We start from the raw sequence: 12,136 nt of genomic DNA on the forward strand, positions 1-12,136 counted from the left end.
AAAAAATCTAAAGATGAACACCACTAAAGAATAAAATTAACATACCTGTATATTTCATATTCTGATCTTTCCTGTTAATCCTTTGATGTATCATATCTTTGAGAAATATTTCACTTATAAGTGGCTCATATAATGTACAATATTGTTTTTAATTCATGCATTTCTTGTATGTCATATTCTTTTTCACCTGTGCCATAGAGTACAGTAAATATTGAATTTATGTGTTTTCCTTTTGGTGTGCTGCAGGCTGACAAATGTAACCAGTCAGGCCCCATTTGGCATCACTGAGGGAACAATACTTTATCCAGGTTGAATTTCACAGATCCTTTGTTTGAATATTATTGAAAAGACTACATTCCCAAAACAGTTCTAGGTAGCATGTTCTGAACTCCCACAGCCCCCTTCTTAAAGTTCACCGGGAATGCCAACGCCCAAGATCGAAGCGTAATGAACTATTATGGAGAGGATATTTGGCTTAACCTGCTTGGCTGAGGGCCAACCTCCTTGCCATAGGACGAGGAGGCCAGGACCCCCACACAGGGTAACCAAGGGGTAGCTGCAGAGCTGAAGTTGGGGTGGAGGTGGGATGCAAAAGTCGCACACGAGGGAGAGAGAGATCACATTTGGTATTTATAGTGTTTGATGGAGGAAGGATTAAAGGAGTGATTGCTTATTACTGACGGCTGGGAACGATTGAGCGTGGTTGTTGTCATCCCTCCCGAACTTCCGTTATATAAACTCCATGAGTGGACGTTTTAAATGCACTTTCACATAGTAGAAGCAAGCAGCTGCTGTCTTTGAAATACTACGTGGCCATTTTCCTGAAATTCGAGCATTTGCCAAAAAATAGAACTTTGTCCTATGACCTTCAACTTAAAACATACTATTTTCAAAACTTTCCAAAAGTAAAGTCACTGAGATCCGTGAAGTGCAGCAAGCAGGAAACAATTACTGCAGACCACATATCTTCTCCTGGCAAACAAACTATTATGCTATGCACAGCTGGCAAATTTTGAAACCTAAACTGACTCTGTAAACAACAAAGTGCTCATTCAGATATTAGAATTTCAATCAATTTTGTGATTATATTGCTCCTTGCCTAAAAGAGGCTCCATTTATTTGTTCATCTCTAGCATCTCAGTAATGGTAACAGCTCTGGCTCTAACTACAGTAGGTGATCACAAGCAGAAAACAGTTTGAAGACACTTTTACACATCAGACACTTTAGTAAAAAAAAAGGCATCTGTTATTACCAATTTGAAGGAGAAAATAAATAATAAATACAGTTAAAAAAAAACAGAAGAGAACACGAGACCTGCTGTTTGCTGCAGTCTGACTAATATCAATCCTACCTGACTTCCTCATCAGGTCTCTGTGTGGTGGCCCGATCACCGGGTCATGTGTAAAACTAGTCAAATCCCCGAAGAATCATCAAGCACTGAATTTATTTCGTTAAACAGATACTACACAAATCACCTAATGTAATCACAGCACATAAAGCTTAACTTTGAAACGGCCCAACAGAGATTAAATTAATGACGTGGAACAAAGTATTTTTTAAGAGATACCTTAAGCATGAATTAACACAAAATTTATTGCAGGGGACCGGGATAGTTCGAGGGTCTCTAGGCTTTTTTATCCCTTTGATTTTGCACTTATTAAGATGCTGAGTACATGAAGATAAATAATCATTTCAATTTTTTTTAGTTACGGGACCATTGATATACAGGTATGCCCTGTAACATGCATATGTGTAGGATTCTGTTAAGGTTAGAAAGGTTACAGTTAAAAAGAAAAAATTAAACTTAAAGAGAAATTGCTGCCGGTATGTTCACACTGGTTAATGCACATATTTGCATGTGGTAGATGCTTCAAATTGGTTGAAGGAGGCTCACATTTGGAATCGTCCAGTTAACGTTAATTTCTTGGCTAGTGTTTCCGGTAAGTTTATAGTTAAGATCAGTCTCTCTGTTGCAAGCTATTTTAGATGGGTAGGTTTTGACTTAGAAAGATTTCAAATTCCCTTAGGAACCAGTGAAGCTGAAGGCTGGGAATCCAGTCCTGGAGCAGCAAAGGCCCAGAAAAATCCAGTTGCAAGTCGGCTACAAAAAGACATTTTCAAACTTGCGTAGCTACAAAACATCAAGTTTTGTGTTGTGAGTCACAGATAGAAGGTGGCCATGGCTCTCACAGTGGTAACAAGTGGAGACTGTTAAACTACCACATTACTTCTTCTCAATGGTAAATCCTCCAGGGAACAATCATTCTTGATGGAAACCACAACATTCTGCCCTGCAACACTTGATTCTGGTGACCACCCCTGATGAAAAGTCCTCACCACAACAATTCGTCACTGGGGTGAACACCACACGCTGATAAACTAGAGACCGATATCTTTTTAAGTGTTTCACAAATACTTAACTTCTCTTCTAGCCCCTAATAAACTGCAATGGATAACTTGCCTGCTTTTGTTGGCATGTAAAATAGCATGTGTTCAGATGTTGGAGCCCACAGTAAAAGGTTTGTCAACTCGTGAAGTTTGTTTAATTCCATGCATTATTAATTTTGTTTACTCAGTGTTAATTTAATGTATACATGTGCTATACAGGGCTACTGTATATAGGGCTGGCAGCACTGTGAGGATTATGTTTTTTGACGTCTCCAGTGCTTTTAGCACTTTTAACACTATCCAGCCCTTATTGCTAGGAAGGAAGCTGGAAGAGACACAAGTGGGTGCCTCCATGATCCCACGGATCACTGACTATCTGACGGGCAGACCACAGTTTGTGAGACTGCAGAACTGTTTGTCTGAACAGGTGGTGAGTGATACAGGGGCTCCTCAGGGGACGGTTCTACTCCGTTCCTCTTCACCCTCTATACTTTGTATTTTAAGTTCAACTCGAAGTCGTGCCACCTGCAGAAGTTCTTAAATGACTCTGCGACTGTGGGATGTATTGAGGGTGGGCAGGAGGCAGAATACTGTACAGAGGACTAGGTAACAGCTTTGTGGAGTGGTGTGAAGAGAACCACCTGCAAATTAACGTGGCAAAGACCAAGGAAATGGTGGTGGTCATCAGGAGGAAGAGGGTCAAACCTACTCCTGTCTGTATACATGGGAGTACCTGGGCGTTCACATACAGTAGATGATAGATTGGAATGGACTAACAATACTGAGGCCATCTACTGTACATGAAGGGACAGAGCCAACTATTTCTTGAGGAGGCTCAGGTTTTTTTTAATGTGTGTTTTCAGGCTTTGCTGCAGTTGCAAAGAAGCATCAGATAAGTGCAAAAGTATAGAAAATGGAATACTTGTTATTTCTAATTTTATCTCTATCAGAAAACCCATGCCTCCCACCACAACACCTGTAAGAATAAATAAAATGTGCAGTCATAATAACAAATTCTAGTTGAAAAGAGCTCAACAATATCATTTAATTAACTCTACTATATATATAGACTTTAATCATAACTGATAAAATACCATTACACAAACAGTTAATATTAGTAGTCATAAAATCTGTACAGTAGCTTGCATTTCACATCTTATTTCACTATTTACAGCCTGGAAATAAAAGGGTACAAACTGAGATGCTTGTCTACATTGTGATTAAAACAGCTGGTAACACAGAGGATCAAATAGAATTTTCTAAATTACTCCAATGCATTAAGTTCTTGGTTAATTGTAAGTATTAATCAATCCTGGAACACAGCATAGAAAGACAGTGGACGGGATAGGAGATGGGATAGGAAGTGAAAGAAGACAGGCGCAACAGGAAGACATATAGAAACAGACCAAAGAGACACTTTCACCTGTCTCTTGCTCCGAGTTTGCGCCAGGTGAGAGAACTTTTGTCTGGTCAGTCTTGGAGAACACTTACTGTTTAAGTTATTTGAACCTTCTGTATAGAGCTCATTGTCTTTTCATTTAAGGAAATTCTGATTTCCATTAAGGTGGAATCCTCTAGGCTAAAAACTTTCTCTCCTATTTTAGGATAGGGGGATACATTCCCATTCACTCTTGGCCATTCAGCATCCAGGTTATAGGAATGGAGATTTAGCACTGGGTTATATTCCTTTATTTAGGACACAAGGATTTGTTCTCTTGTTGACCTATCAAGCCTTTGTATATTGTTTCACGTTATAGAGTTAACATTCTGGGTTTTCTGGGTCTGTATGATGGACAATGTCCCCTTTTTCTGCTTTTTGGGATGATTCTATCATCATGAGTACTTTTGACATGTTCTGGTAATTTTGTTAAGAATGAAGTTACAATAATACCTCTTATTGCAACTTCATTACACTATTGTAGAACTTTAAGAAAACCCATTGTGGGGCCTCATTGTTCATTGGGAACTTTGAAATAAAAAAGTTCCAAGGTGTGAATGCATATGTGCTACAAATCAACAGTTTCGCAAGCTTCTTTTTCAAGATATCAGTTCAGCATTGAAGAACTGGCCTCTATTAGGTGGGGAACATTTAAGATGAGTCTGCTGTCATAGCTACTAAAAGATAAGCCAGTTTATGAAGAAAAGAAATACAAAAATAAACATGGTTTATCATCTGTAGCTAATAATGTAATGCCTGTCTACTGTTTAGTATATGTTAAATAAAATGATTCAAAATGCTTACTTATTTTGTAAATATTGCAAGAGGAAAGCATTCGTTTTAAAGCACCTTCATGCATAGAAGCTTAAACCTCAGAATCAATACCTGCAGTACTGTAAGTTGTTGTCCCAGTGTTGCTATATTTACCACCCAGACATTAGTGCTGTTCAATTACTGTACTGTATGTAGCATATTAGGTGAAAGATAAGCCACTCAGGATATGTGCTTATTATTTACTTAACCAACTTGTTTAGCATTCACTAGAAAAAGATATACTGTTGAAAGGGAATAACATACAAAGCTAAGAAGAAAAAAAATAAAAATGGCATTAAATCCTCATTAGGCAGGCTGCTCTAATGATCGGACCAGATGTGACAAGTGTTTAAGTAAGACCCTGAGCAAACAAATTCAAGTTTTCAACAAGACACCCATAAGCCTTAGTCACAATGCATCAGCTACAGTCCTGTGAGCGTGCATATGTGTGTGCTTGCAGCACTAGTGTGCGTGCTTTACATTAGTTTCTGTATCAATCAGATTTCTACTTTCCAATTCATCAGATTTAAAAAAGTGGACACATATGGCAGGCACAACCACATCCCAGAGCAATGCTCATGTAGGTCCTTTTCCCTGGAGGTTTTGCACAGCTTTGCAAAACAAGACAAAAACTGTGCACGGCACAGTGCATTATAGTGTCCTATAAAATTGACATGAAAAAGCAAAGTATTCCCAGTGCGTTAGTGTGTGGGTGATCTGACAAAATCGGCTCTTGGATCCTGTTTCTGAGTCACAAAACCGATAGCTGAAAAACATCTGGTGCAGCAACGTGTTGTGCATTCCACAAGGGCATCTACCCGATTGATGGATTTTTTTTTATCATAATACTCTTGAACGCCTTCCAAAGGCATAGATCACAGACATTCTGCTGATTGTTTGACAAATCACAAACTGGCACTCGCAAACACGAGTTTTCACCTTATAACCCCTGGGCCACTCGCTCGGAGTTGATTTGCGTTGGGAGAGCAGTAGACTGTATATTCACAAGCACGCGAGCATAGTGAATCAAGAAAACATTTTAATTGATCGTTCTAAACTAGCACTGCGAAGGGGATCTTCAGAATGAATCAGAATGAAGGGTAAAAAGATATGACGTACTGTATAAGACAGCCCTGTACTGTAAATTCATTGAAATCAAAGATGGAAGAAGCATGTCTAAAACAGTGTGTATGCCTCAGTCATCCATGTGTTTTGTTTCCATGTCTTGGTCTCAAACAATCACACAGGAGACACAAGCAGAGATCAGAAAGTCAGTATCTTGCACAGATCACATTGACCACATTATTAACATTAACGTAAAACCAAGAGGCACCTGCACTTCAAAGATGATATCACAATACTGTGTACTATTTGTTGTAGCTGCGTAAGATGGTTAGGATAAGTCAGAGGTGTGTGACTATAACCTACAGTATATGTCCTGCTGTGTAATCATTACATATGGACAGCACAGAACAAGCCAAATTACTGATGTTGTGATTGGCATTTTAAGTCCTCAGAAATGCACTGATGTTGTTTCTATGACAGCAGATGCAGTTTGCAACGGTTTGTTGCAGCAGTCCACTTCAAACTATACTGTATATCAATATTATCTGAACATTTTTTTCATGACTTATACTGTATGGCCCTATACAGTGCATTGTCCTGAAGGGGAATTTTGTCTAATTTGCCCTAAAATCAAAAGTTTGGAAGAAATTGATGACACTAATCAGAGCTCTAGCATTTTGTATCAAATGTACAGGTATTGTTTAGAAATGAAACCATAATTTATTAGGTATTCCTGCCTTTTACCATAGCTAAACCTGATACCAGGCTCAGTGAGAACACCATTCAACACAAAAGTTCCGATTAACAGTATACTTGTCCATAAACAAAATTCTGCCATTTTTGATATGTTCTCTTCAGTTTGGCTTGGATGCTTGGTCACTTTAGGTTTATGTTTTCATGCAGTGAAGTATATTTTGTGCTTAAATGAGTGGAAGACTGTGGATCCTCTCAAGAACGTTTGAACCCTAACCCTAACTCAAATCCTCAGCTAGGGTTAGGGTTAGGAATCCACAAAACATAGATTGTTTTTGATGGTATTGCTGTGCTTTAGGACAGTAATGATATTTAGGAATGGTGTTATATCAATGTTATCTGAACATTTTCCTGACATATACTGTATGGCCCTATACAGTGCATTGTCCTGAAGGGAAATTTTGTCTAATTTGCCCTAAAATCAAAAGTTTGGAAGAAATTGATGACACTAATCAGAGCTCTAGCATTTTGTATTAAATGTACAGGTATTTTTTAGAAATTAAACCATAATTTATTAGGTATTCCTGCCTTTTACCGTAGCTAAACCTGATACCAGGCTCAGTGAGAACACCATTCAACACAAAAGTTCCGATTAACAGTACAGTATCTGAAACTTGATTATTTCATCACTGGGCAATCAAACTGTCCCATACAAAGCGCTTTCTTGAATATTTTGTTGTTCAACTTGTACAAAAATACAAAAACTGAATAATGTGTTCATCACAAATCAGCTAAATGTTTTCTGGCTGCTTTTTGGTGCAGAATATAAGCTATCTGACTCTTGATATTTTAAAGCAAATGAAGCAAAGTTTTATGTGAACTCTTGCAGTCTCTATCTTTCAAAATCATGCATGCTTAGTAAACTCTGTATTAAAAAACCTCAGCTTCCTTTTGTGATAGTGTTTTTACACAGCTAGACCAAACCCATGTGTTTTATAGCTGATTGGTACTTTCAACCACAAACTTCAACATTACCTCTTGCAGAGAAAAGCCAAGCTAGTGCACAGTATGCTGGTAAAAGCAGCTCTAGCATGAAAAATATCCGACCAAAAAACAGCTTATCTGACCACCAGGTTCTAGTACAATATTATGTAACTGGTGAGGTTAAATCCGACAGCACAGTAATTACAATGTGATGTACACATATCCTGAGAGACATTAGAAATGCAACAAAAATTGCATTTCAAGGTGGTTCTGAATCTCATCTGTTGTGTTTCATTGCCTCTCAGTACATGATACAAGCGGCAAAAACCAGTTGTGAAGGATTCCTCTGCACTGGCTTTGAAAACATGACTTGACCAAATATCCCCACGTTTGTAAAAACAAAACAAGCAAGTAAATAAATAATTAGCTATTATAAAAGCTCAGTGGCATACCAAGCGCAGACAGGTATGGTTGAGCATGAAACAAACCAAAGAAAAACATCACAGAAGCTGTGGGCAACTTACTGTAATTATTCTACTTTCACAGTCACCAACTTATCACAGGCTCAATAAATAACAAACGCCCTTATATCATTATAGTAGCTTTAATCTGCTTTTACTGGAAAAGGTCCAGTCAGAATGATCAAATTAAATTTCACTTTTATATATAGATAAAGTACATGTGTGGTATTGAATAAAGTGCTATTGAATTTACATCCATGTATCAATAAGAACCCTTACATAATCATGCAGACCAAGTAAGAAGTAAGGATGCTGTGGCACAAAGGCCAAGTGTCTTCTCTTTTTTGTTCCAACCTCAGTAGTCAATTAAACAATTAACCTAATTGTTTTCTAAATCTAAATTCTTTTTTTATTCTTAGCTGTTTAATACATAACACATTCACTTTATTAAAGATGCAGTACCCTATCGATCATCCCAGAGCCTGGTTAGACCTATTACAATTATGCAGCTAATTAAATAATTACACCAAGTATGTGTAATCACATCACTAATATGATGGCACAGCAGACTCAGACCAGATGGCAGCCCTTGTCTGCGGTCCATTCCCCAGAAAGCTCCATGGTCATCTGACCAGTTACTGAAAGACAATTGGTCAGGTGACCATTTAAAATGCAGCAAGTCAGTGTTTGTTTTTTTTGGCCTGTTGGGTAACTGATGTTAGGAGGACAAAGGGCAGAGTCTTTGCAGTGCCAAAAAACAAAATCAGTAGAGAACTGGGAGTAGGAAGTGACTGAGTGAGGGACAAAGAAATTTTTGAGAGAAACTAGCCTTTTGAGAAGAGTAAGCAGCCAGCTGCATGGCAATATTGGCAGAGAGGGACTTTCTGAAGAAGTCAAGGTAGCAGCTCATAAAAGAGCTAGGCTTTTTTTTTTGGTTTGTATTTTTCTGCACTGAATGTTATTTTTTTTGTACCTTATGGTTGTTTTTGTCCATTTCCTGAGCTCATCTAAGTAAAAGATTGGTTTACTATATGGCAAGCCAACCCCTAGTGTGTTTCACAAGTTATAAATGGAAAACGGGCAAAGACCAGCAATCGCCCTTTCACATCCTTCTTAATCCAGGTTCCTGTGACCCCACTGTCTGCTGATTTTTGTTTTTTTTGCTGATTTTTTTTGTCTAGGTGAAATGTATCAGTATTGAGTTAAAGCCCTGATTTAATTAACTTACCAAGTAGATCAAATTAGTTGTTTTCAGTCCTTGGACTGTCAGCCTACAAAAACCATAACTTGAGAGCTTCATTTTCTCTAGTGAAGTGGAAAAGAATGAAAAAAGTCTCAATTTGATCTAATTAAGAACACAAGGGCATAATAAATTTCCCTGATGGGAGGGGTCCATCTAGCTCAGGGGTCTCCAACCTTGGTCCTGAAAAGGCCTAATCCTGCAGGTTTTATTGGTCATCATTAAATCTTCAATTTCTACAAATCTTTAACAATTCTATTACAGTCATATAAAGAGGTGATTTGTTCAATTAAGTAACACTGGACTAAAATCTAAGTACCCTTCAGCCCTCAAGAACCAGACTTCTCTTCTGCTCTCTGAACAGATTATTGCTTGATTCATCAATAACACACAGGAGTCACCAATCTTTAAAAACGGGTGACCTATAAGACTAAAGAGACTGGGGCTTTGGGGTTTTCCAGGAGTAGGGTCGGAGACCCCTAATCTCATCTAACTCATTTGGTTTTTGGTAGCTAATTGAAGATATCCCCAAACCCTATTTTGAAAATAAGAATAGTGATCAACAGCATTGGTAGTGTAGTAGCTTGTTCCATACTCCCATAATTCTTTGCATTATCTAGCACCTCCTGTTCTCTGTTTAAAGGTACTTTGCCTCCATTTCTATTTGTGTCCCCTTGTTGGTGTCTCACTGTTGATTAAAGTTCATGGCGCATGTACTGTAGCTCCCATTCATTAAATTAAGGGTTCTGTTATATACAGTAGTTGGACTGAAAACCAGATAACTTTGGGATCACCAGGATTAGGAAGCTTCACAGCTCCCTATCAGAAGCATCAACAGCTATGTGTAGGGAGGGCAGGGGTTTCTATAGACTGCCATTTCACAAAGCAGGCACTCAATCTGTATATATTGTACCTAATAAAATATGTGCGTTTTGCACATATTTTATTGTTTTACAGTGACTATGAGCATATTTTGCACACCTAACTCTATATATTTATTTTGTATTGCTGTACTTATTTTGATATTTTGTCTATTCTAATGTCTGTTTTTGCTTGTCTTGGGCTGGGCTGCTGTAACACCTCAATTTCCCTTTAGGATCAGTAAAGTCTGATCTACTGTATATTGTCACATCCATCTGAAGCAATTGGAGCAGTACTGTCCAGCTGAGATTCATTCTTAAAAGAAAAAACTGCAAGGTGTGCTACCAGTACGTTCTTAAGCGAACAACACCTCTGAGGTTTCCCGATGTTTGTTCCCAACTCCGAGAGAGCTGGAAAAGAGAGATCTTGACTTGCTCGTACCTTTCCCTTTCCAGTGGGCCTGGGAGGCAAATCCAATATGGCCGCCATATTTCCGGTTGAACTCCGCCATCAGCGCTTTGTAAGGGTTGCGTATCATCAGGATGCTGGAGTCAAAGGCTTCGATTTCCTTCTGGCCACTCTCATGGGTTTTAATGCAGATCGTCCTTCCACTCCTCCAGTGATCTCGTTCCCCCTTAAAACCTAGTTTTCAAAAAGGAACAATGCATCTGAAGGAGCTGACAAGTGTAAGAGCAAACGGGCAGTTCACTTGAATTCTTTAATTTGCCAGGATTGTAAAGGCTGATGGTTGTGGACACCTGGTGTTCCTTCACTACATTCCTACAGCTCTGACTATATATTATTTACATATTTACTCTGGATGGAAGTTATTTTGTTTTAAGCCACATTGATTAAAGAATTTAAAGAGTTTTGCTGCCATCCATTATTATTATCTGACTTCAAACAGCAGGCCGGAAAACAGTCTTCATTAAATTAATCACTGAGGTTCACTTTGGATAACAATCACAGAAAAATGTGTGTATTTGGAAATACAATAAGTGTGTATTTTTAATGCAAAAGAATATGAGGTAATGCATCCCACAGAAATAATATGAAAAGCACTCTAAGTCAGGGTGAATTCATGGATTCATCTGTTTTTGTGCAATCTTAATGACTTAATCATGAACAGATGCTTATCCTGATTGATACTGTATAGCTAGCAAAAATATGTTGATGTAAGTCTCACTGTCACAGAAATATGACCAAATTCTGATATAAAAAACTGCATATGAATATGAATTCCTATATTTTATTTGTCAATAACATCATTACTGTACTGTACATCAAAGACCCAAGAGTCAGAAACTGAAGATAATGAATTGAGTTTTTTAAACTGTAGTGACTAAAAAGTGAGACAGTTCCAAAACATGAATTCTCACATCTTGCAACTAGTTCTATACTGTACAGTATATGTAGAATGCGGAAGTTTCAGCATACAAGAGTTTCACATGTTGCATTTTACTTTAGTTTACATCACTCTTTCTTTATCTGCAAGACATGAGGTACAATTGTACCAATCAGGAGAGATGCCCATTATGCATTACATTGTACATTCCTGGCAAGAAAACAGAAACCCAAATTTTCACAGGTCTCTTTGAAAATGGAGAGTAAAAAAATAAAATTGAACGTATTTACCTATAAATAAACAACTTCAAGATGATAGTAACATTTTGCTGTGTGATCATACCAAATATAACAGCAGTACTGAAGTTTTCTTGTTTCTAAATAATCTTAGCTCAGTGGCAAAAAACCACAATGACCTCAGAATGTTCCACATACCCTACCTTGTTCTTTCCCACATTCATAAGCTGTGTTTCCAGCCTGTCATTTAACTGGAAACATAACATTGAGACTCTAGTTCATTAACTTGGTAATGCATTTTACCACCTTTTCTGATGAAGTGCTGAACAGTTTTGTGCCACATAAACAGCAGCTACATTATACATGAACGATTTGCATATTTTTGAGACTCTGTTAATATAAGCTTTAATGTGTGGCACTTAATAACCTGTGAATCACAACAATACCTCTCTAACGTAAAGTTTAGGAAGGTTAATAGAATGTAAACAAGAATCAACCATACATATTGAAAAAGACTTAATGTCTCAAAATGTTTACAGCCTTTAACAGCTTAGTCCACTCCACCCGAAGTCATCAGTGAATCTCTGCAAGGCTGTGACGCTTATAGGTCC

At 37.9% G+C, this 12,136-nt stretch overlaps 1 protein-coding gene across 1 annotated transcript in view; it reads right to left on the reverse strand.

The window, feature by feature from the left end:
* Window positions 1–12,136, reverse strand: part of wscd2 (WSC domain sialate O sulfotransferase 2) — a 77,610-nt gene that overhangs the window by 5,744 nt on the left and 59,730 nt on the right. The window contains exon 8 of the mRNA XM_088935988.1: window positions 10,386–10,586. Coding sequence (XP_088792114.1) covers window positions 10,386–10,586 — 201 coding nt within the window. The remainder of the gene's footprint in view (window positions 1–10,385; window positions 10,587–12,136) is intronic.

Source organism: Atractosteus spatula, chromosome 17 (genome assembly GCF_055471065.1).
Source record: "Atractosteus spatula isolate fAtrSpa1 chromosome 17, fAtrSpa1.hap1, whole genome shotgun sequence".
Classification (NCBI taxonomy): domain Eukaryota; kingdom Metazoa; phylum Chordata; class Actinopteri; order Semionotiformes; family Lepisosteidae; genus Atractosteus; species Atractosteus spatula.